Below are 25,414 nucleotides of genomic sequence, written 5' to 3' on the forward strand. Positions count from 1 at the left end.
TACAATGTTCTACAACAACGCAGTACTCTGATGCCAAATATATTAAATAACAATTAGATCAATTTTAATGACGTGATATTAGCACTACTTATGCCATATAGTCTTAACAAGGCATAACAGCATGTTTAGAGCCGAGGACGCATAGGGTGAGATTTAACCCAAGCTGTAACAACATATTTGTGACGCACAGAAGTCAGACTTAGCGCTAGACTTATTTCTGAATTCTACCCTCGTATTAGTAGTAGTATTTTACTAGTAATTCCATAAATAATAAAAAGCTGTTTTTTTTAATTTAAAGAGAAATTCCCAATTTCGGGAATTTCTCACTTGGTAATTGGCATTCGGGTATTATAGACTTTTGTAATCGGCAACACTGATGAGGCGTTAGGGTTAGGCCATCGTAGAGCGAAAGCTTTGCATGAAAGCATTAGTACATCACTTGTTATTTGTTCAATGTTTTAAAGGAAATTTAGCTTTTTTTCTGATTGTATAAAAAAATACAATCAAAATACCACGGAGTAGTATAACTGCAAGTGTAATCATTTATTGTGTGTGTGGTTGAGTGTTAAATTATTGGTGTAATGCATAGACGTAAAATTTCCGCCGGGCTTCGGCGGTTTTCGCCGTGTTTCGCCCAGCTGTAATGTTTCGGCCGTAAAAGACATAAAGACATATGAGGTTTGACAGCCGGTAGGCTTGCTTCGGTTTGTTACATTTATTTTCTTTAAAAATGAACAGTCGCAATAGTGTGAATAAAAATAATTTGATGAATTTTTCGACTGGATTGACGACACTTAATCAGTTGGACCCTAAGGATGATCTCGTGAGGTTTCCTTTTGACCATATTTACGCGTGCCATTCGGATCCTGGACGAAGAACTGTTCTTCCTCTTGATAAGCAAGTGGAACAAGCATCACGATTGGTAGTAGCAGAAAAAGAAGACAAATATTTTAACTTGAATAAAATCCATGAGCACCTGAACGCCTTAGAACTAAAAAATAAGCGTTTGAAAGATTTACTAATTTACCATTTAGAGTTAGTACAACAACAAAACGAGGCGATCACAAAGAAAGACAAATTATATCAAGTACTGAAATTAGAGAATAATGCGGTGAGTTTATACTTTTTATTTATTTGTATGGCTACTATTATGGTCATAGGTCCATAATATATTATATGAAAGAAATCCATCAATATAGGCATTTTAACAAAAGATTATGCCTTTGAAGAGAATGTTTCATATCTTCAAAATTAAAAAATGGATTTAAACTAATTTTTATCTATTAAAATATCTATTTTTTAATTGTATGATGTACACATAGATGATACAGTCAAAAATAATAAACCATCTCATTAAAGCTTTTTGTTCTTAACATTAACGTGAATCAAGATTTGTGAAACTTATTGAGATATTGTTATGAATAACTACTAGCCATGTTAGCTTATTTAATCTATGGTAGATTTGCTTTATAAACCTGACTTGAAAATATGTTATCAGTTTGACCGTTGACAGTTGTATGTATGTTATATCATATTTTAGGCTTCCAAGCATGTGTATTTTGCAAGTGTATGTATGTTTGTCCACAAACTCGTAAGAAGTAATAGTAAGATATGAGACAAATATGATTAGTATATTTATTTATTATATATATATATATTGCTGTAATGAAACCATTGCAGATATATGTTTTTGAAATAATAGAAAATTTCTAGTTCAATATTTAAATAACTCTCTTATTTATGCTCTTACAATTGTAAAATAAAAACTAATCATGAGGTTCTCACAGGAGATGATTTTAAATAAATAGCAATTTTATTTCATGTAGGATATTTTATATATATAGCCCTCTTATTTATAAAATTTAAATCAGTTGTAATTCATCATTTTAACTAAAGTATTGATTGATGTGTGTGTAAAGACACAGTGTAAATACAATTTAGTAGATTAAAGATTATTCACTAAAATGTAAGAGTTTCTTAAATATTTATACTTTTTTTCATCTGTAATGCCCAATGTACGTTTATAACATAATATGTTATCCACTAAAATAGTTGACAACTGAACTTTTAAAGGTACATGTATAATATACCATTGACTGCATCATTTCAGCTCAAGGCAAAATTAGTTGGTACTTTTGGATTAAGTATTGCTTGTGATCCACACGAAATGACATACCACCCACCTGAACCCACATCCACTGTCACGTCTGAAACAATAAGCCAGAAATCTCCACAGGTGAGGTGAAACTTATATATTAGTTTTCTGTAATAATAATAGTTGATTTGATTTAGAATGCACATAGAGCACATAAAGCAGCAAGATCGATTGAGTTTTATTGATTTTCACTGTTTAATTTAAAAAAAAATCAAAGATTTTCAACAATGAAATAACTCATATTAAATATTTGTTTTAGGGATACCTTTGACACTACTAATTCTTTACTACTAATATGTAATAATAGCTACACTCTATTTTATATGTTTTTGTATAATACTTAATACAAGACTTAAGTATGACAAGAGTCATAATATTTTGGTATTTAATTGAATATTATAGTGATAAAAAACAATGTATTTGTGACGGGTTGCATTTCTATATGTTATGTATAAAGAAATTATGCGGTTTGACTGTGGAGATCCGTGGTCTTTGCCTATCCTTTGGGAAAAAAGCGTGAGTGTGCAGATACATAGATAGATTATCAAATTATACGAAACTGCTTAAATGTTTAAATTAACTAAATGAGGTCTCGCGTTACTTTAATTCATAAATGTTGTTTTCAGATTGTCGATTTCTATCCAGCTGTCACGAGCCACAGGTCGCCGGAAAGAAAAAATGACCTAAAAGAAATTTTTGAGCGAGCACGAATCTCTGCACAAGGTATAATTTCTAATCACTTAATCAATTGTACAATATATTCATGTATTTGTTTATACTTTTCTGTGTTTGAAGAATTCTCGATGGAAATTAAATAATTATCCAAAAAAGTTCATAGTAGATTTTTTTTATTTTCAGCACTCATTGAAAAACATAATAGAGAAATAGCCGCAGGAGCAAACTACGCACATCTAAAAACGTGTGCCGGCCAAATGATTGAAAACAAACGTTCCGTGATGAAGAAGGCGAACTGTAAGGAGCCACAGAGCCAGGCTAAGCCGCGACAAGCCATGAATAGGTAACGAATGTTGTCGCTACTTATACTTATCAAAGAGTTTATTGTATATTCAGAACACAAGCTGTGCGATATATATCCAAATAATGAACGACGACGACCGACGTTTCTTGTATATTTGCTGAGCGAGTAGAGCCCGGTGAGCTCAGCGATTAAAGTGGCGATGCTCAATGTGGCGATGCGATTTTTATTTCTCTATGCGCCCCCGACACGTAGCGAAGCCGAGTGTTTCGTGCCGAAATAACTATTCATATTATTTGTTTGCTGAATGAAAAATTAGAAAACACAGATTGATATCTTGATTTTTAATGTTTGATTATTCATTACACCGAAAAGCTAAACGGCAATACTACAAAAGTAGATCTATATAATATAAACGGTAGAAGAGAAGAGAAAAATTAGTCATAGAAAGTTCAAAATCAGAAAGAATTATATATATTATTATCTCAATGCAATCTCGATGTTAAATGAATTGCAAGGGTGAAAATTAACCTTCAAAGTTCTTCAGAACTCACTTAATATTTTACAGATTTTGTTGTGTATTGTAATGTTTCACCAATTAATGATGTATCTGAAATCCTTTAATTTGAATCCAGACGAAAGCCTTTGAGAGAGAGACTCGTGAAACTTAATATCGGAGACGTTACCTAAAGATAGAGATAGAGATCGTGTCGAGGCCGTGTGCGATATGCGAGTTTGTATCAAATGAATTATTAACATTATTTGAATTATCGATGCTTGCGTTTACCTCGCCTTCGTAAATGAGATTTATTTGGCAGTGTGACACTAGTTGTTCTCGAGAGTAATCTGTGTACGACGTGGCTAACGAAAGCTTACTCCAACAGTAACATAAGCATTAATTAATCCAATTCGATAATTACAATATTGATTTCTATACGTCAGTCGTGTGACATAAATCGTCGAAGACTGTTTCATTGATAACGTAACCGATCACAGATAAGATGTAGCCTTTTCTCTATTAACATCAAGATAGTTATTAATTATATATCGGCTTAAGGGTGTCTACAAATATAACTTATCCATAAACTTCGCAGGAAAGCGTCTCCTAAGACCAATCCTATGGTTCAAAGAAAGAAGCGGAAAAGTACTAGCAAATCGACCAGGTGCCGCTCAAAGCAGCAAATTGAAACGCCGCAAGGTAAGTTTTATTCGGTTTTTGTTTACATCAATGATAAATAATATATATCAATTTGGAGCTTTTTTATGGAATTCAAGCGCTGGTAAAAATAAATAGAATATTCTTTGCATATTAAGATTTTTGCTTAATAGAGAGGTTATGTCTATTACTTGCACCGAGTTCCTTGTAGTATAAAGTGTCTAAGATATTTCTAACCACTTAATAGATCGGTCGTATTAACACGGATCGTCGACCGGCAACATGATATAAAGAAAACAAAACAATTTAAAAGCAGTCGAGCATGATCATGAAATGTCAAAACGAGTGTTGCCATTTATCAACTGTCACGATCACTGTCAACATCAATCGAATTACGTTAAGAGACTGTATGGAAAGAGAACCCCAGTTACGCGTATTAACATAATTCTTTTTTTTGCTACTCGTGATTTAAGTTATTTACTAAAAATAATATATACTTTATTTTTTTTTATATATACAACGTGTTTTAAACCTAATCATATTTATTTTTCTATTTCAAGGATATAAGTAAAAGTATAAGGAGAATGTTAATAATTTAGTAACCCATTTTTCCATACAAACAAATTGAGGTAAAATGGGTCAATTAATTCATACTAGACATCGTTGAAAAACGGCGCATCGGCCTGCTAGTTCGGTAGGATGAAAAGAATACCTAAAACCGGGACGTAAATATTTACCTTAGTTCACTTGTGTCGACGACATCATAACAAATTAAGATTAATACGATTAGCCCGGTCAATTTAGACATTCGAAGTTACATAAAGTCCCAACAAGCTGAATTTCTGTAAAATTGTTCAAAACATAATTATAAACAATGTCTAGAAGTTCCCCATCATTCCCGTGTAAGGAAATTTTTTTATTCAAGGGCAAATGTCAAAAAAATGAGTTTTTCGCGATTTTCAGCAAAACGGTAACTTTCATCATAAAAGTACCTCAGACAAAAATTGTAGATCATACAATTATCTATAAAAAATGTATCAATACTTTTTTTCTTACGAGCCACCGTTTCTGAGATATAACGATTTAAAAAGTTATAAAAGTTATAATGATGCTGATGTATTGATTATTGAAACAGCAATAGAGCAATTCAATTTGACAAATACAACTATTGTTGTTGGTGAAGATGTTGACTTACTTGTATTACTCACTGCTCGAACGCCAACTGAAAAAACTATTTTTTTCTTAAAACCAGGAAAAGCTCAGCATCAATCAGATATAATATATTCATCAAAAAGTTTATTTACTTTTGTAAAGTGTCAAGATCTTTAAAAGAGTAATTCAACTCAACAAGAAGTTATTACCAACGGCATCCGCTTTCTTCTTTCTATGTACGGAGCTCCTAAAAAAACTACCTGTTACCGTAACGAAAAAAGTATTGATACATTTTTTATAGATAATTGTATGATCCACAATTTTTGTCTGAGGTATTTTTATGATAAAAGTTACCGTTTTGCTGAAAATCGCGAAAAACTCATTTTTTTGACCTTTGCCCTTGAATAACAATTTTTCCTTACACGGGAATGATGGGGAACTTCTAGACATTGTTTATAATTATGTTTTGAAGAATTTCACTGAAATTCAGGTTGTTGGGACTTTATGTAACTTCACTCTCATTTTTTGGTCTAAATTGACCGGAGTAGACACGATTGTTTACTTTTTAGATGTTCGAAAGTGTCGTGTGAATATGTGAATGAATCTCAACTATATCTCACGTGTGTTTTCTAATACATTCAATAGGTTTACGTTTGATTAAATTGGGTTAACTCACGTTATTAAACTAAATGTAATAACCATACGTAGAAACATATGACTTTGAAAAAGCGGCGCGCGCGACGAGCTATGAACGAGAGCTGTTGGCGACATCAAAAAATTTTGTGCACGGTTCAACCTATCATAATTATTTTGGGTATGGAAATTATTATTTTACGACGTTCAAGTACTTGTTAAACAAAACGTAATCGTCTTAAGAATGAAATCAAATACAATATTAAGTTAAGAAACTTACTGCTGTTGGTAACGAGCAAGGTTTTCACTTTTTTGTGGCACTTATCTTAACACACGGTTAACTTTTAGTGGAAGTAGGAAAATTATATTTGTTGATTGCCAATATTAATTTACATTTATTTGTACCTATATAATTGGTGTTTCTAATCCTAGGTTCTTAAGCTTCTACCACTTTTATGAAATTACTTATTAATTCATATTGGGTTTCTACAAATCACAACTTCTTTATTCGTTAGACTTACAATTAATACGCGCGCATAAGAGAACTGCGCGTGGACTAACTACATAACCAGTTTCGGTCACAGTGACATTGCGACTGATGGGTCAATACTCAATATCTAAGTAGGGCAGGGCAAGGGATAGAAAGATTGTTCCTTAATTTTCGCACTATAGTGCGCTCTATGCATAAATCAAAACTGCAACGTTGCTTGTAAAAATTATCAATGGCAACTAGCTATTAAAAAATCGTTTAATATCGTTGAGCTCTTGTGCGTTATCATTTTTATGTGATTACCGATGAAGCAGCTTGTATATACGAACTTATATATATATATATATATATATATCAAACTATAATCAACATAACAAAAAGGTAATTTAGCACTCCAACGACATCGTAACGCACCACGGTTCTCTTTCCGCCCAAACTAATTGTAAATGTAAAAGTTTATAACAAAGTTTATTTTAGCTGTATTTTGAGAGAAAGGCGGCGAGTTACAATAAAGCGTGCTGTATAACAAGCTTAATTTTTTTCGTGTTTATTTCAGCCTAAATCTGACAATATAATTTCATTGCTTTCACGATAGATGACGAGTATAAATAATAGGACTGATACAATAACCACGGATTTTTATAAGAAGCTGTATGTCACAAGGATAACATACTTATTGATACTGAGTCATACACAAATACCTCCTCGTATGTTCAGATAGCTCCTATGTCGAATCAGATAATATCTAATCGATCGACAAGCTAAAACTAGAAGAATGTGCATTTTCCTACATCATGAATAGACAAATATTGCGCTTATCGGATTCAGCGTACATTTTGTTTAAATATTCTAAAAGCGTTTGACACTATTCATCATTTAGGAACATGATCTACTGTCAACTCACAGAAAATAGAGGATAAATGTATTTACGAAGAAGTAAAACAAAGTGTGTCTGACTGTATTAGGGGGAGGGGAAATGCCCCGGATTTGAAAGAAATGATACTCTTTTTACATTCAGAGAGCAGAAATTTATCAAGCCAAAATAAAATTAATGGATAATTCTATTAAACATCTTATATATTTGAACAACAAACGATTAGGTTATTTAGACTTAGATGAATTCTTGGTAAGAAAGTATCTTTTGTAATAATAATTAGAAATCTGAAGTACAGAGACTAACCACAAATCCGTGGAAGAAATATTCTTATTATACTTTATAAAGCTAAATTACCACGTTTCACCCATCAATCGCCTTTTATTGAATGGGTTTCGTATAGAGATTCCAAAAATGAGTAGAGGAAAGCTTACAAGTCCAGCGTTTGAAGATTCGAAAAATTTTCAACAGCTCGCCAAAACGGTGACAGCTATCGGCAACAAATTCAATGGGCAATCAAAGCGGCATTTGGTCAGAAACTGGAAATTTGATGGGGTGGAAGTTTTAGTCCAAAAAACTCAAAATCATATGGTCTACAGTATGTACATAAAATCAGGTTCTAACTTTCATACCACGAAAAAGTCAACGGCCTGAACGCTGGCCTGGAACACGGCGTGTGCTTAAACAAACTTTGATTAGCTACGGTACGGTGATAGGGGGCGGTAGTGACGTTCTATTTTTTGGACAAAACATAAATCGAATTATTTAGAGTAACAGACGCTATGCTGAAAACATGTGACTATCACCATGTCGAGAATATAGGAAGAAACATTCCTGGTGCTTCCTCGGAGACGCCAACGGCACTATACTGTAAGACCATATAGAATTGGGGTGATTTAAAAAAAATGCAGACAACCATGTACAATTGATAGCGGTGGCATAAAATTTCAAATTACCGAAAGAAGATGGAGACAAGTGCTTTGGTGTTTCTCGCAGAATCGAGCTAAAAATTGATATCGGTATAATAAACCAAGCCGTGCATTCAATCTGTATTTTGAAAATTTGTTTCTACCTCTGCTTTTCATTTCCATTACAACCCAAAATTCAGCAGCCCTCGGAAACGGTAACAGGTAGAATACCATGTGAGGAAAGAAACTGAACTAGGGAACAAAACGATACCGTTACAACACGAAAGTTTATGCACACTGTTCAAATGCGGACAGATTTTGCGTTATCTTCGATACGATTTGTTGCAGCTTATAATAAAGAGCAATTCAAAGCAAGAGACGGGCTGGTTCAAGGAAGAAGTGCTTGCGGAACGTACGGGAACGTAGGAGAGGAACAAGATACCCGGCCATTCAAGTTGTTAATAGCCAACCTTTCTTTACTGCCTCCAACAAGTATTCGATATCATTTCCTATTGAAAGTAAAGAAGTATTTTCGTTGCGTTATTCTTATTAATGCGGAAAATAGATAGGGTGACGCCTGGAGGAGGTCTTCACCGTGTAGTGAGGGGTTCGACTGACGAAAGCACAATAGTTAAAAGACTGTCAGGACATGGAAAAGTTTTTGAATTTGGACACTATTCGTAACAAATACTAGACTTCTAAATTGTAATTTTTACTATATTGACATTTTGTATTTAATTATTTATGTTTGTTATTTTATTTAATTTTGTATAAATTTTAAATAAAAGGTTTTCTTATTTTTGTTTAATTTTTTCCAGTAATTATGGTCATTTCTACATAAGAGATTAATAAATAATGCTAAAAATTTACACCCTATCTATATATTAGTATCCTTCACAATGTCAGGTTACATGTTATCAATAACAAAAATGTTATGTCAATCACATGTTACGGAACACAATTTTTTAGACACTTCACAATATGGATAGATAATAATTTATCCATGTTTACTATTATAAGGCGACTTGTCACTAATTTGAATCATTTGAATTATCAAATCAATTCAACATTAATTTATACATAGGTATTGGTGGGTGCACTCAGTGAAAAATATAAGTGGCAATGTAAAGCAAAGTGTTGCATAATATTTAATTCATCGGAAGTATCAATACATTAGGCTAGGTCGCATAATAAGGAAACAAAAACAAACGATTATCCCATTGCGTAGATGCAAATGTTAGACGTTTATCTTTACCGAAGCAATTTGTGTTCGTAAATAAATTTATTTATTCAAGTTTACCACGTCATCCTTTTATCTAATATGTTTGGTACGAGCTAGGCAACAGTGCTTTCTTTAAAATTAATCAGCCCACAACCGAATATATCTGCTCCTGCTAAGAACTGTTTAATCCATTATAATTATGAAGAATTCGAAAGAGAGGTGCTTGATCCCCCAGGGTGGGTATTTGCAGACGAAAATTGGGATTTTTTTTGCTGATTTTAGGGAATGAGTAAGAGACGACAATTTAAATTTCCTGTTATCTAAACATAATTTCTTAAGTTGCCGGTGCTACGATTACTTTTTATGTTTGTAAGAAATTAACTCAAAAACTACATTACCGACGAGTACAGGCTATATTTGCTGAAATATACCAACTGCCAACGTAATTTGTTTTAACAAACATTCAGACTTAGGTGCTGTATTAAAATACTTAAAAAAACCCTTGGCGATATAATCTCTTAGGTCTGGGCTTCAGATTTAAGTATCTGTTTCATCATCATTTATTTTTCATAATAGGCAAGTGGACAGTCTTCTATGCCTGCCACACCATAAATTTTTCTATCTAACGCATGTCTCACTGTTGTCCGGCATGGAAAGCGACAAGCGTACATAGAAAAGTCCGTTGACGCACAGCCGCGATTCGGATGCACGACTCCAGGGTTGAAATGCTTGATACATCTAATGACAATAGTATTTTATAAATGATCTAATTCATATAATACAAATTACAACATATAAAATGGCGCGTACGCGTAACGCGTAATTTGCGTAAGTCATAGACAATTCTAGCTACATGACAGGTGTTATGTCAGCAAGATGACAATAATTATTATCATGCCATCAGAAATATTTGAAAAAAGAAAACTATTTTGTCTATGTCTAAAGTCTATGAATCGAAAACCGACTATCGATAGCAGGCGCGATTTTTAGTAGTAGTAGTATATTTTGTAAGTTTGCGTTTTGAATTGGTGTTATATTGTAAATTGTTTTTAATTGGTGAAATTTTACTATAATTATTGGCGTGCTTATACTTTGACGTAAGTAAGCTCGTGTGAACAAAGCAATATATGGTTTTTTTTGTAAATTTTTTCGCAAACAGGTGTTGTGTAAATTTTAATTTTCTTTCCTAATCCCTACAATTACTAAAATAGCCACGTACAAAGCTAAAATAAAGTTGATGTTATTTTTTGCCATTGAAGGTACTTAAAATTTATTGCGTTGCTTATTTGCGTGAATATTAGTTGTAACTATTGTGCAAGTGCGTCTGCTAAAAATTAAAATTTTGAGTGTCTCATGGTGGTGGTGGTAATGCCTACCCTACCAGGCCTAATAAATATATCGATTGTAATATAATAAGTTGCTTCAACCAATACGATTGGAAAACTCAGAAGTCGATTTGAGATTGTAATGCTTTATGGGGTTTTATGCTTGAATAAAAAAAAAAACATTAAACGGGTTGTGCAATTGATTAAAAAATTAATTACTTAATTTGGATGTTTATTTGGTTACGCTTATTTTTTTGTTTTATCTGGATTTTACAAATTAAATATTTTTTCTTGTAGCTGTTGCGGTTGGGAAAAGCTACCAGAGTCCTGTATTTAAAAAAGCCTTCAAGTACAAATCGACAGGATCTCTTGCTCACTGCTTACGACTAATCGATACTATCCCGACAGGAGAAGACCCATATCAATTAGGTACTGTATTAATATGTATAATGTCTTTATCTAGTTCAAAGATTCGATGTCGTGAGTTATGAGGGATATGTTGGAATATCTTGTGTGACATAAAAACAACTTGTTTTATATGTTTAGTTAACTTTTGATCCTGTGAGTACTTACTCGGACTTTACCAATTTGTAAAGTAATACTTAATTAAACTCCCTAAGACCTTTTACCATTAAACGTGTTAATTATTTTGTATTGTGTTTGTGTCGCCTTTAGGGGAAGCCGAATTTCAAGAAGTCCAAGAGAATCCAATTCTGAAACGCAAGACGGCGTCCCATTTATTTGTGAACAAAAAGAGAAAGAGTGCCCTCGAGGATATAGTGTCTGATAGTGAGGAGTGTGAAGTTGATATATTAAACGTAACGCCGGACATGGAATCTAAAGAAAACCTGGGCTACCCGATTGACCCGACGGAACCAGTGTTGGAACAATCGCTCAGTATAGAAGAACTTCATGACTCACTTAGCCAGGCGACACGACACATGCAGGTCAGTGCTTAAGCGTTGCTAGTGTTTAACGGCTTTGTTTCATGTGTTCAAAAAGTACTGTTGAACTATATCGCATATATGCATGTCCACAGACCGAAGAGCAACCGAGCACGTCTCGTGGAAAAAAGCGGGCTCTTTCCACCACTGGTATCAGCAAAGAAACTAAAAAGCCACGTGCTAAAAGAGGTATATTTAATTTTTCTAAGTAAATTAGTTTATAATTCCAAAAAGAAATAATTGTTTGTGTTACACAAAACATCTACAAATCCGATTGCGTATGTGTTTAGGAGTAAAGGTACACATTTTTTTTTAAAATAATTCCAGTGAAGAGGTCGCCTCCCCCCGGCTTTTCAGTACATGAACCGTTCCACACTCTAATCGGAGACCCAGAATGTGATTGGTGCGTCACTCTAGCGACTGGAGTTAATAGCGAACTATTCGACCCTGATCTAGCCTTATTAAACAATGTCGAGGTAATTATAATAAAGAGAGAAGATTTGTTTATGGTATACAATTTTTCATGACAAGTATTAAATTTTAAAGACACCATTTTATGACGCAAAATGAACTTGTAATTGTAAAACAGGAGCAGTAAGAAGAGAAGATATCGAGGGCCTGTCGTAGCTGCGACTTTTGGTACAGTTGATTATCTGTATCAAAAGTCACAGCTTGCGATATACTCTCGAACAAGTCGACCAATGTTGCTTTAGGAAAGAACCTTTTCAGATTTTTGGCTTAATGTTGAGGGCCAACAGGAGCTGTTTATTTTGTATACAAATTAAATTTTGGATCAAAATTCACAGCTTTTTGTTGGCTCTTTAGCTAATCATCGGACCTTCACTCCGCGACACAAAGTAATGCACTTAATTTTGTAACAATGGTTAACTTCGTGAGATATATAAAAAGAAAAATGTTTCAGGTACCGCAATGGCGCGAAAATAAATACGAGCCCGACACCCATTGTGTTTGTGCTGAATTTGTAAATGATAAGACGTATGAGAAACGTCACAATAAACACGAAACAGAGGAAAGGCGCCAGTTGAGGTCATTTTTATTTTCAATTTATCGCGAAATTACAGTATTATTTACGATTAAGTTTTCAATTAATAGAATTTAATAAAAATAACAGTACCCGGTGGAAACTGCAGGATTCAATTTGTTTTGATATTTTTTAATTAGGGAAGGACACGTCGACGGTAAACCCTGTTGCTTAAAAATAATAGAAGACCTGCATCTGTAATCTCATACGCCTTTTATATTCTAAGGTGAACTCAAAGTTAGAAATTTTTATAAAGGGGTTGCTGACGTCACTCAGTTTTTCACAACGTTATGTCAACTATGTATATAATATTAAAAAATAAAGTTTACTTATTTGCGTCTTCACGTCTTTACGAGTTCTTTGAAATAAGGAAAGTACTCGTAGGCTAAACGGCGTAAGCAGTGACAATAGTAAATTATTCGGGCACAAATAACAGGCGTACAAAATTTTATTGTTTTATTTAGTCGTGTAAAAACCAGAAAATTCTTCAGAAAAAGCTCCGTGAAGAGATAAAATAAGTGAATTATTAAAATGTTTTTTTTACGTGTATTGAAACATAAACATATTTGTTATGATAAATAAATTTAATTTAATTTTACGTTAGAAGTCGCTTCGTGGCTTTTTATAAAGAAGGTTATTTATTATTTTGTGGTTTTTCTATCTTCTTTCGTAAGACTTGTGCTATTTCATAATTTTCGTTCAATACTCAACATTTCTAATTCTTACTAAATAACAAAAAATAATTGCTTTCCCTTTTTTTATGTTCTTTTAAATTTTGCATTGCTTTGCTATAACTACGATAGATCTACCATTATTTACAAATAAAAATAAAAATGGAGACGTGATTTGCGGTCTTATATTGTGTCAGCAATAACCCTTTGTTTAAACATTACATCTTGTGATTCACCTTAGAGTATAGTTGACATCCAAAGGCCCACAGGTGCGTATCACGCTGATTGAGTAGAGTATCGATCAATCGGTCATAGATTGTGTAGTCCCATGTGTTGTCCGACTAAAAATAATATTAGAAAAAAAAATTAAATTACTGTATGTTTTTTTTTTAATTTAACAGCGGGTACTGGTACAGGTTATTCAATAAGATTTTAATCAGTAGTTAGTTATCTTTTTGAAAAGCATGCCAACAAAGAAAGTTTCGGGGACCATAAGAAATGAGATTTAATCCTCGTAACGAATAGAATATTTTGTATACATTTTGCTCGTTTTAAGAGTTTTAAATATTAAGTAAGTATTAGAAAGTTTAATTGGACTTAAGGCCACTTGTAAATCGAAGTTAACGAATTGTGGCGGATTCAGATGGCACATGCGACGGATAAGAGAGCAGCGACATATGGAACGTTTGCGGCAGCGGCATAAAGACTCGTGGTCGAATATGCCCGTAACTCCCCCTTCGGTCTATACTTTGTGGCCGCGGCCCCAGCGAGACTTGCACGAATTACAAATCGCGCTCAGTTTGCCCGTTGGGGCTTTCGGCGAGGACATTCCTGATTTACCACATGCGTAAGTTTGCTCGCGTTCGGAGGCTCAACTCTGGCCACTGCGATGGTTGTGTTACTCTTTTGTATTGAAATGAAATATCGTAGTCGCTCGTTTCTTTTATAATTCCAGTTGTCCAATAATATAGCAATTTTTAAAAGCTTCTTAGAGTATCTTCAACATGACATCCGTATTCTATTTTAGTGTCTAGTGTTACCATAAAAAGAAAACTCAATTTAAATTCTCAATGACTAAATACTAGCTTATCGAATGTCTTTTCAAATTAATCCATAAAACATTGAAAATAAATCTTCAATAAGGTAAACGGCAGTATCGAATGTTTGTAGTATTTCACTTTTCCTTTAGAGTACCGCGTGGGTCATGTTTTAATTGAATTATTGTTGCGTATTCAGAAATAAATGTTGAATAAAAATATTTCATTTCAGTATTAGAAGATAACCCGTTACTTTTCGTACTTCTCCATTTCATTTTTCTCGCTCAGCACCGAATTGGATTCTAAATCATTGGCTCAGCATTTTCTTGCTTTTAATGCAATTGTCATACGCGGCTTGTTGCATTTTTTGGTTTTATTATTTTAGGTTGGTCTTCATTTCACATGCACAATACAAGCTTTTGCTAAGATCACTGGAAACATTGCACCATAAACTTTTTTATTCACTTAAGCATGCTGGAATTTGCTTGTTTGATTAGTGTTTGAGGGTTAATCATTAATTTAATTCCTAATAATGGTATCGGTGTGCTTTTTACGCTGTGTTATTTATTTTACCGACACTTGCTTGTGTGTTGTAAAGTATTTACCTGCCCTTGATTTGTTCGGATTTAATCTTATACAGTTACGGAACTTGTCACGAAATTATACGCTACGTACATAACAGACTAGTGATACGTAATTTATTAATTAAAAGTAATCTCTTTTACCTGTGATAATATTATGTTTAATTTGAACAAATAATTGCTTTGTGTATTTTGTGTTGGTTCTCTGCATGGCGTATTTTAAGGGTGATGTTTTGTAGGCGGCTATCAGTTTAATGGTTTTTTGCTATCGCTTTACCTTATATTTAGTAATTCTTGGTTTAATTCTTATTCAAACAATTTTTATTTTATTACACTCTTGTTAACGGTACGGTAATTGCCTTGTCAATCTACTACGATTACTAAATCGTCGTTTCAAGAAATTTACTTTTTAATTAGAAAATAAAGCCTCTCTAATGTTAACTTTTATCTTTCAGAAATTTCATGTTGCCATGGGTTCGCACTTCGAAAGCGTTAAAACGCGCTAAACGTTCCAAAACGTTACATTAATGTAAGAACGGTATAAACGTCAAATATGCATTTATATGAGCACTTTAGTGTAGCGTGACTGGGTTTGTCTTCCTCTAGTCTATGCATCACATTTCGATTTTGCCTTAAGTATACATATATACGAATCGCCTCTATACGATTGTATTGCTATATTTAGCATTCTTTGACAGTGTCGACGACTGTCTAATTGTTATCGCTTGGGGATAATTTTAAAATGATATGTTTTTTGATCGACTGTTGAAAAGTAGCTAGCCTAATTATATATACAGTACTTGTGTTCTATTTAGATTATTTAAGCATCATATTCATTGATGTTAGGGCTTCAAAATTGTCAAAGTAGTGATTAGCGTATTTTGCTCCCCATTCTATGTAAAACATATAGCTCTCTGATATTACTTTAAGGTACGTTTAAGTGTACTTTTATGGTCCGTACCTGTGGATGGATCTGCGCAAAAAACTTTAATAATAATATATATATTTGGATTAAACATATAATGATATATTCTTATTAAAGTATCATGTCCATTTTTATAGTATTCCATAAAAATTTATGCAATGGATGAAATGGTGCAATTTAAAAAAAAACATTGCGTTTTATGAAATTAATTAAAATTAAAGCAATTTTTATGCTTTATTTTAAGTTCTTGTTTGGCCACTGTTATAGAATACCAAAAAGGCTTGTCCCAATTCCGCAGAGTTAACCCGTTAAGACCTACTCTTCCAAGTAGAACTTCATTATAAAATCACTTGTAAAATAAACGATTTTTAATCATTTAAGTATTTTGTATACATTTCCATAATAGACTTCTCGATGTTAATAGTAAATCAATAGCAAGTTTCTGGTGTTAGACCAATATACGCTTAAATAATCGTAAATTAGAAGTAATATTTTAATTAATTAAACATAAAATCATTGTAAATATGTGAAGGCCATCTCCGCTGTGAATTTTAATCATGTTCTCACTTTCCCGTCTTCTTATCAATATGGGAATGTTCATTCCTTTTTTTACTCTTTAGCCGATACTTAGGTGATAACTAAATACGAGCACTTTGAATAGTGTTCATCGCCGCCCATAGACATCTGCATCCCCGAGGGGATCACGAGTGTGTTGCTGGCCTTTGAGGGAATATCTCTAGTGGCAGCTGATTCCACCATGAGGCAGTGCGCGGCGGAATGTGTTAAAAACCGCTCTGTCGTGGAACGAGGTGATTAGGACGGACTTTAGTTGTGAAAACCTAAGAATGGTATTGTTTTGTAAGTAATTAGTATATATTTATTCAGTATTACTTAGACTGACCTAATATTCTCTCGAAATAGATTATTGTTACGTGAAATAGGTTCTATATAGCGAAACAACTGCAAAATAAACTTGGTTTACACATTTTTGAACGAATTTCGCTATTGAGAATAAGTACGTTAATGCCGGAGAATATTTTTTCAATTGAAAGTGTGCCTGGAGCTCTCACCAAAGTTGAGAACCATATCATCCTTGTACCTAAGCCAAAAATGTTTTATCCGCAAAGTCTGTGGCGAATACGATTTTAAAGTGTTTTTTATTCTGGCGGTATTAATAATAAGTGTTTACCATCACCAAGTAGTTGTTGAATAAGATTTGTTGTTTATTAATAATATTAAAATGTCTCGCGACATGTTACTTGTGTATAACAGTTTGTGTCTAATACTCGAAAATACAAAACTAAACAAAGGCCGCTACGAGCTATCGTTGTATACTCGCTTGGCTGGCTTTTGTATATTCGAGCATTTTCAAGATCTCATAAATTAATATTGAAACATAAATTAATAATGAATTTCACACGTTTGTCCTGTGTTGTATATATAGACTTTAAAAGTACCTTATGGTCCCTGTTTCTTACGATTTCAAAAATCCTATTTTCATTCTCAAATACATTTTTTTCGACTAACAATATTATTATTTTTCTTCACCCCTGTTCGGAATTTTTAATAAATTTCAGATTTCGTTAGAATTGTCGACTTAATTAAAGTTTAATAATTTTGTCTCAATAAACATTTATATGTTGCATTTCTATATCTTCCAATACATTTCACATAGTAGGGTTATAATCCATAATTCAAGTGTTTAATTAGCTGTAAGAGTAGAACTTTAAGTACGCGTTTTAGATAATCATTTCAACGCCAAGTAGTCGACTTTTCTACTCGAGAATTTTGAAGTTTTGCCAAAAAATGTTTTAATTCTCTAAGCCCAAATGGTAACAAAAGGAATAAAATCTGCATAATATCACTTTTAAAAATTATTATTTGTTATTAATGTTTATAACTAATTATCATATCTGAAAATGATATTTGCAGATCCGTCATTCTTTTTGGTAACATAAAACAACCAACAGAAAAATAATATTAAGGAATGTTTTTTTTTTCATAATGTTTATATGAATGTGATACAAGTCTTGAGTATGGTCTAGATTGTCTACTGAATAATAAAATCATTTGAATCAAAACTCTTTTTATTTGCTAATCCCTTTAAGAAAATATTACTATTTTCAACAAAAAAAATTACCCTTTATGGTAGGGGAGCCCACGATGCTAAATGGGGATTTACTCGAGCGTCGTAGAGACCTATTGGGATGCAAAGCTTAGATAAAAAGATGAAAAAAATTTTATATGATAAATTCCTTTTCATCGGTGGGGGAAGCGGCTATAGATAGTTAAATATGTAAAAAAAAACTGTTGCATGGACATCCTCGAGCGCGTCAGATATTGATAGCATCTACGCCCTACGTATTTTTAATAATGTACGTATGTTAATCTGATCGTTTGCATGATGCGGGTGGTTGTATTTAAGGGTTGAAAATTAAAAAAAAAAAAAATTATCGAGCGCGTCAGATTTTCTAAGGGAGTGTTAAGTGCACCAAAAAAAAGCTCTCATTCACTAATCTGACGATTTCGATGGGACGCAAACCCACAGCCATTTTCTTAATTTGCAAAAAAAAATCGCAATTTTGAAATACTCAAGCGCGTCAGATTAAGATATATGTGGTTCATCTTTATGTTCTAAACGTACTGTCTCATAATCTGACGATTATCTAGAGGGATTCGCCTGATCTGCCAAAAAAAAAATAGAAAAACGGTTCACCTAAAGGGCCATCCCTGCAACTTCCCGCTAATTCCATTCCTGGGCGCTTAAAATTGATATTTTGAGCTCGCTGAGTTCAAAGAAATAACATTTCTATGCATTTGAGCTCTCCCAGCTCGAAAGTCTGATAGAAGTTTCATAGAACACTATTTTTGGAATTTTCAAACCGCAATAACTTTTGAATGGATCAAGCAATTTTCACGCGGTTGGCGGCATTCGACGCAGTTTTATCATCCTCATAAATAATTTTAATTGATCGAACCACAAATTTCGGAGTAATCCCGAAAAAACACTTTTTCGGGTTTCTTTCGTGTACGATATCTCTCGAACGAATCAACCGCTTTTGACCAGCTTGGTGGCGATCGACGTGGTTTTTCAAGCTCAAAGGCGGATTAGTTTTTGAAGTTGATCGATAAAGAAACCACTTTAAAAAAAAATATTTCTTATTTTTTTAAGATTTTTCAAAATTTCTCAAAATCTATCGGTCCGAATCGGTTCAAATTCACAGGAAATGTAATTTTGAGGGAAATATTTAGAACGACGTTTAGTAGATTCCGATCGGTTTAAGGAAATGTAGGCATCACGCAGCTGCACGCATTTAACTTTATCGACGAATTTTTGTTATTTCGGCTTGCGGAAATCGTCAGATTATATATTTTTCATTATTCTTGAATTATTTCCTTCAAAATAAAAAAAAAATTAGCTACGCTCGAGAATGTCGAGATGACGTTTTTTTTTACAACTTTGTTGCCCTCCCCTTTTTTTCCGTCACTCTCAAATTGTCAGATTAGTGGAATATACACTTTTTAGGATGTAATTAACTCACCCTACCTTAATCTGACGCGCTCGGGAATTTCTGATGGTCAATTTTTTTTACTAAACTGATCCTGTCTCCTTCACGTGCGGCTTTATATATGGGCCTCATATTTTGTGGAGGTACTTAACCGGGTACAAGGTATCCCCCTATATATTATCTGCCGCGCTTTAGTAAATCCCGAAATCCCCTCTTGGGCTCCCCTACCATTAAGAAATAAATAATATTTCTGATTTACAAGGGTAAACAACACTATCTGTCATTCAATCTTATTTAATATTATACTTTAAATAAAACAAGTCAATATATTTATGTTTTCAACAGACATCTTATTGACGTGTTCGAGGAAAAACAAAAAAAAAATTATTAACTTTTTATTACTAAAATAAAGCATTTAAATAATAATTATGACAATATTTATCATGCTTTCAGATAATGTCAGGATTTTTTTGCAAACAATACATTATTTTATTTATTATACATGTCATATTATTTTCGTAGTTAATTTATTATTGTTTTCATCTTTGAAATAAAAATAATAAACTACTCAGAGAAGACGTAGAAGAGTTTCTGGTTATTTCTATAGCAGAACCCATCATAATCAGAAATGTATTTTGTTAGAATACATATAAAATAAATACTGCAATGTTTCATACCCTAGAGAGTAATTGTAACATCGCTATTTCTAGTTGCCATTTATAAGCTACGGATACAAAGAATATTGATCTACATTCGATTATATACTAGTGCTAAGATAAGAGATTGCACCCGACGTTGTTTAATAATTAGTCCTAAGTACCTTACACACAGTATATTTCTTATAAAGATCGACACGACCAGCGCCTACCAGCAGACTATCTACTCCATATAGATAAACCTATTTCGGACGTTGTCGACAAGCCCTTAAGTAAAATTCTACTAAACTAACTTCATAGACTATGTAAAATCAGTAAAATGAGCGATGAATTCAACTGTACTGTGCATTTAAAGACTTCTCTACAACTCTCCTAAAATATAAGTGCATGGAATAATAAATTCGTGAAATTTAAAATCTCTATTAAAGAGAGCGATATTGATATTGAATTCCCTGAACCCCTGATTAAAAATACCATAGAAGCCTTATAGGGAAGGTTGAGTCTAATCTAGAGTGACCAAATTGGGCTTCAATCTTGTGCTAAAGAGTTCATTGGATTACTTAAATAAATAGTAGTTTTGTGTAGCACTTAGCTGTACTTATTTGGATGTTTTAATCAGTTTGGTGTTAAAATTTTAATCCTACATTATGACAAAAATCGTTCTCATTTACGATAAAATTTACGCAACATATGTATAGCAATATTCATGATAATAAATATTTAATTTCAAAATTAAAAATAAGGCCTTCGTATCACAACGTTAAGCAATGAACAGTGCATTTCATTTTAACATTCAGCAATGTTTCAAAGCTTTCAACTATTCTAAATCTAGATATATCTCATAAATATAACATTATTCGTATCTGTAGTCTTAAAGTTCTATATTACTTATTGTTATATTTTTAAAATATTACAATATAATGAAGAACCAATCGTTTTGACTGACGACGAGTACCTCGAAGATAAAGAAACAAATGTAAAACGTTGAAGTTTAAAAGCTTACAAAAATATACGTGTCAAAGCTTGTTGGACTAGAGATGCTTTTGACCATAATAATATTTATATTATAGTAAATCAATACATGAAATGTATTTATTTTAATGTTACCTCAAACCAATATTTAATGTTCTATAAGTTTAAGATAAGATATATATTAATTACTATGTATCATGCAATAACAATGCTATTAAATGGAATTATCCTCGAGCAACTAAAGCTTCTAATCAATGTAGTTTATACGTACAATGTATAAAGGGCTAAAATAATATAATAATAATACCTATACACATAGTTTCGGGGCGATAAGTATGTATTACTTATGTGTAACTATTTTGATAATAATAATATCATCTTTGACGTCTACCTACGACCAAACGCATCGACCGATTATGATGTAGTTCTTAATGAGACTATACCTTATTTATATAAGACAGGGGGAAACGGCCAGGAGGCTTATGGCACCACCATTGACGGTGCCGGCATGCTCGCAAGTGTGTTGCCGGCCTTTTAATAGTTGGTAATCTCTTTTCTTGAAAGACCATAAGTCGAATTGGTGCATTGGTGCAAACTCCTCTGAACACTCTCCATCAACCCGAGTTCCGACTTTGGACAAAAGTTTGTTCCGGTACTGCCCGGCCAGTGTTAAGAGTATCCCCAGTGCTGTCAGAAGAAACGGGGTCGGGGAAAGGAGACAGCCTTGTCCCAGCCTACAGGGGTTTCACGTCGGAGCATACGAGTTAATCTTTAAAAAAACTTACACATAATGATTAATCAAAATAAAGAGAGTTTAAAATGATTGGTTAGCAGCCTAACCATACAATTTGATCTCTGTTTCGACACACTTCTTAAAAAGTTCGTCAATTTCCGAGGTCTCGTCTGATGTATGGTTTTGTATCAGCGATGTTATTTCTAGGAGGCATTCGTCTTCAACGCCTTTAAGGATTTCCGTAATTTTCTCGTTATTCGTTCTCAATACGTATTTCGAGTGAAGAGTGTACAGGAAATGTTCTCTTTTTGCCTGCAAATTATACAAAATTAGTTTATTATGGAGAAACACATTACGCCCAGTCTGATAAGTATGCAATAGAACAATTACCTCATTAGGACTGACGGTGTAAGAGGATGCCAACGCATTTGGTGTAAAGATAAACGGCTTGAAATACGAAACACTAGGGTCAGGTGTGGCCGTAAACCAGTGAACGCTAACTCCCGCAGCAGATAACGATGATACCTAAACCGGTCATTTAATATTTAAGCCAATATAATAAACTTAATCACCGTTTAAATGTCTAACAATAAAGAATAAAATTTAGTTGATTGCTAACACACCTGACTGCCCTGTGTTGGAAAAGTGTCGTCAACTCCTCGGCATATACAACTGTCCTTATGCCTTAAGATGTTCATCATAGCCTTTACGTCAAAGGTTTTGCCTGAGGATAATGCACCTAGCAACCTTTCGCCCTCTGCTTGTCGCATCTCGTCACCACCAGAGGAAAATGCAGACGTGAAGTCCAGTTTTCCCTAAAAAATCTTAATTTGTTTGGTATTTACAAAATAAACATAATATATATTTTTTTTTAAATATATTATCATGAATTCAAAAGAGAGGTTCTTTCACTTCAACGCTAACCATAGTACAGTGTTTGAAGATATTAAATATAAAAATAATGATATAAAAACTCTTTTATATCTGTAGTCATACTTTTCCATCCCAATAATTCATTTTTTCAGCAATGTCAAACAAGTTTTCTGAATGTTTATCAATTTTGGTTTTGATTGTGAGACCATTGGAGATGTTTCTGTATCCTTGAGTAATTTTCTCTGCAGCCCATAGCTTTCCACTTGTCTCTAGTACCCATGCTCCCTTTGGATCTGCTATGAGGAAAGAATTGTGGTAGAAGTGGCTATCATCAAACTCTGAACATGGACCACCCTGGCCATATTTCTCAAGGAGGTCTGTTATGATGTCTAAAGCTTCATCGGCTGAGTTCCCTCTCTCCAGACCAAGCCTGGAATTTTAGTAGTACTGAGATCTGGTTCCCCAAAAAAAAGGGAAAGACACAGACAGTCCAGGTTATGAACACTGGGCTTAATAATCTATACAATGTTAATGCTTATAAAACAAATGAGTATTGAAAATCTGGAAGATGCTGTCCCTTGTGGCCAATATTAATAAAACATAACATAGTATTCACTACATACATACTAGTAGTTTATTAAATTTTTTATTTTATTTAAATTTTATGATTAAACTGTGACTTTCACCTGACTAAATCCATGCCTAAAAGCCTTTTCTGTCTGGCGTCTCCATCACCTTCATTGTTGTTAGTCCAAACAGCTTCATTACCAATCACTACATTTTTATTGTTAGCACCCATTTCTGCACCCCACATCCATGCTGGCTTACTTAACATTACATCATTAATCGCATTGGGACTTTCATCTATTGTGATGTAAGTACACTAAAATAACAGTTATAATACAATATTGAGAATATGTATAAATTCATTTTACATAAAAGATATTATTACTATTATATTGATTTTATTTTCTATTATTACTTTGTAGGTTAAGACAATTGTAAATACTGTATACTTGATTTTAAATAAAACTAAACGATTTTCTTTGTAAAAGCATTTATGCAAATGTGCATAATATTGGTTCAAGCTTTGCATGAAAATTGAAATAAAGTTATTTTGAACCATTATTTTACATTGAAAAAGATATTTGTTGACCAAATATTGTTTACTGGGCTAGAATAATGATTTCATTTGTAGTAATAATTATTATGAAGAGAATGGTAAGTCATTATTAATTGTAAACTGTGACTGTCGGACAATATTGTAATAGCATAGGCTGATAACAGGTGACTTTAGTTGTCATAGGGATTACAAAACCTCTATGGTATAATAAAAGTATCATACAACTCGTTATTTATTTTATAAGGCTAATCAAGACAGATATGTTGTTTAAATCGTCATGTTAATAAATACAATATAATGATGACATGACAAATTATAGAGGAAAATATGAGGAAATTCTTTTGCTCTTAGTTTAGGGAGATTACTACAGAAAGATATAGACATCATACAAGAGGAAATATAACAGAATAAACTTAAATATATCGCTATATTTAAAAGCTGTTAAACGTTTTTAAAACTTAAATTAAAAAAATAATTAACAATATGACCCACCCAGAACCAGAACAATAATTGTTATTATTTGTCATTATTCGAGTTTTGTACTGGTATTTTATTGTTTAGAAAACATATTGGAATAATAATCCTTACCTTAAGTTTGGACTCCCGGACTCTGTTCTTCACCAAAATCACTTCTTGGACTTCGTTCTGCGGCCGGTCGGAATTTTTACCAAATATTACGCCATTATCATTTGTTAGCGGGGGCAAAACGACAAACGTATCACACGAGCGAGGGTAATCCATTATTGATATTTTTATTAGGTTTCTTTCAAAAATAATAAAACAATAATAACGTTCTATAAATTTTCGTGTTTTTAAGTTGAAACTTGAAAGTTGAAACTTGGGTCACAGAAATGTAAATTGTAATGTGAATTTATTAAGTTTGACGTTGTCAATCGTTAATATGTAAAAACTTTTAGTGTCAAAGTATTACCACAGATACATTAAAAATTAATAGACTTTCGGTTACAGTGTTTTCATTAGAATATAATATAATATAATATTATAATATATAGGACATTATGCAGTAATAAAGTTAAATTTAATAATTTAATTTATTAGTGGTAAGCATAACATTCATGTAAAAATAGGTAACCACTAACCATACATTAAAAATAACGCCCTCTAACTGTCATTCTGGTAACAGTGGCTTAAATTTTCCCGCTTTCAGATTACTTTGATAGTACTAGCCGAACAGTTAAAAATGAATGAAATATTAAAATTACTTTTTATTACAAAAGTCTCTCTGACGTTGTAAAATGATAGATACGATTAGAATAAAAAGTTTGTACTTCTCTTCGGATAAATATGACCTGGGGGTGAGAATGTAAAACGACATAATATGGAAGACGATATCGTGTTTGGTTGTCAGACATGATCGTGATATCATCACGCATCATGTCTGACTGTTTTTGACCAATTATACGGAACACGAAAGCGTTTCGTCATTCTTTCATTCA

The 25,414-nt window shown here is 32.9% G+C and overlaps 2 protein-coding genes across 3 annotated transcripts; one reads left to right on the forward strand and one right to left on the reverse strand.

The window, feature by feature from the left end:
• The first annotated feature begins 375 nt into the window (after window positions 1-375).
• On the forward strand, window positions 376-18,172 carry LOC125062401 (protein male-specific lethal-1-like). 2 transcript variants are annotated; one of them, XR_007119261.1, is made up of 12 exons: window positions 376-1,111; window positions 2,111-2,236; window positions 2,782-2,878; window positions 3,014-3,173; window positions 4,226-4,329; window positions 11,189-11,320; window positions 11,567-11,838; window positions 11,931-12,024; window positions 12,163-12,311; window positions 12,758-12,882; window positions 13,018-13,817; window positions 15,622-18,172. XR_007119261.1 is itself a non-coding variant. In XM_047668302.1 (12 exons), exons 1-12 carry the CDS (start codon window positions 731-733, stop codon window positions 15,692-15,694), a joined length of 1,917 nt encoding a protein of 638 aa, XP_047524258.1. In that variant the 5' UTR covers window positions 376-730; the 3' UTR covers window positions 15,695-18,172. The 2 variants fall into 2 exon arrangements, 1 of the variants encoding a protein (XP_047524258.1); XM_047668302.1 differs by lacking the exon at window positions 13,018-13,817 and adding an exon at window positions 14,192-14,395.
• A 3,648-nt stretch (window positions 18,173-21,820) lies between these two features.
• Window positions 21,821-24,809, reverse strand: LOC125062480 (secernin-3). The gene is made up of 6 exons (XM_047668453.1): window positions 24,546-24,809; window positions 23,521-23,717; window positions 22,958-23,264; window positions 22,585-22,776; window positions 22,352-22,486; window positions 21,821-22,273 (listed from the first exon to the last, which is right to left on the reverse strand). Exons 1-6 carry the CDS (start codon window positions 24,696-24,698, stop codon window positions 22,064-22,066), a joined length of 1,194 nt encoding a protein of 397 aa, XP_047524409.1. The 5' UTR covers window positions 24,699-24,809; the 3' UTR covers window positions 21,821-22,063.
• Window positions 24,810-25,414: the final 605 nt, after the last annotated feature.

Source organism: Pieris napi, chromosome Z (assembly GCF_905475465.1).
Source record: "Pieris napi chromosome Z, ilPieNapi1.2, whole genome shotgun sequence".
NCBI classification, from domain to species: Eukaryota; Metazoa; Arthropoda; class Insecta; order Lepidoptera; family Pieridae; genus Pieris; species Pieris napi.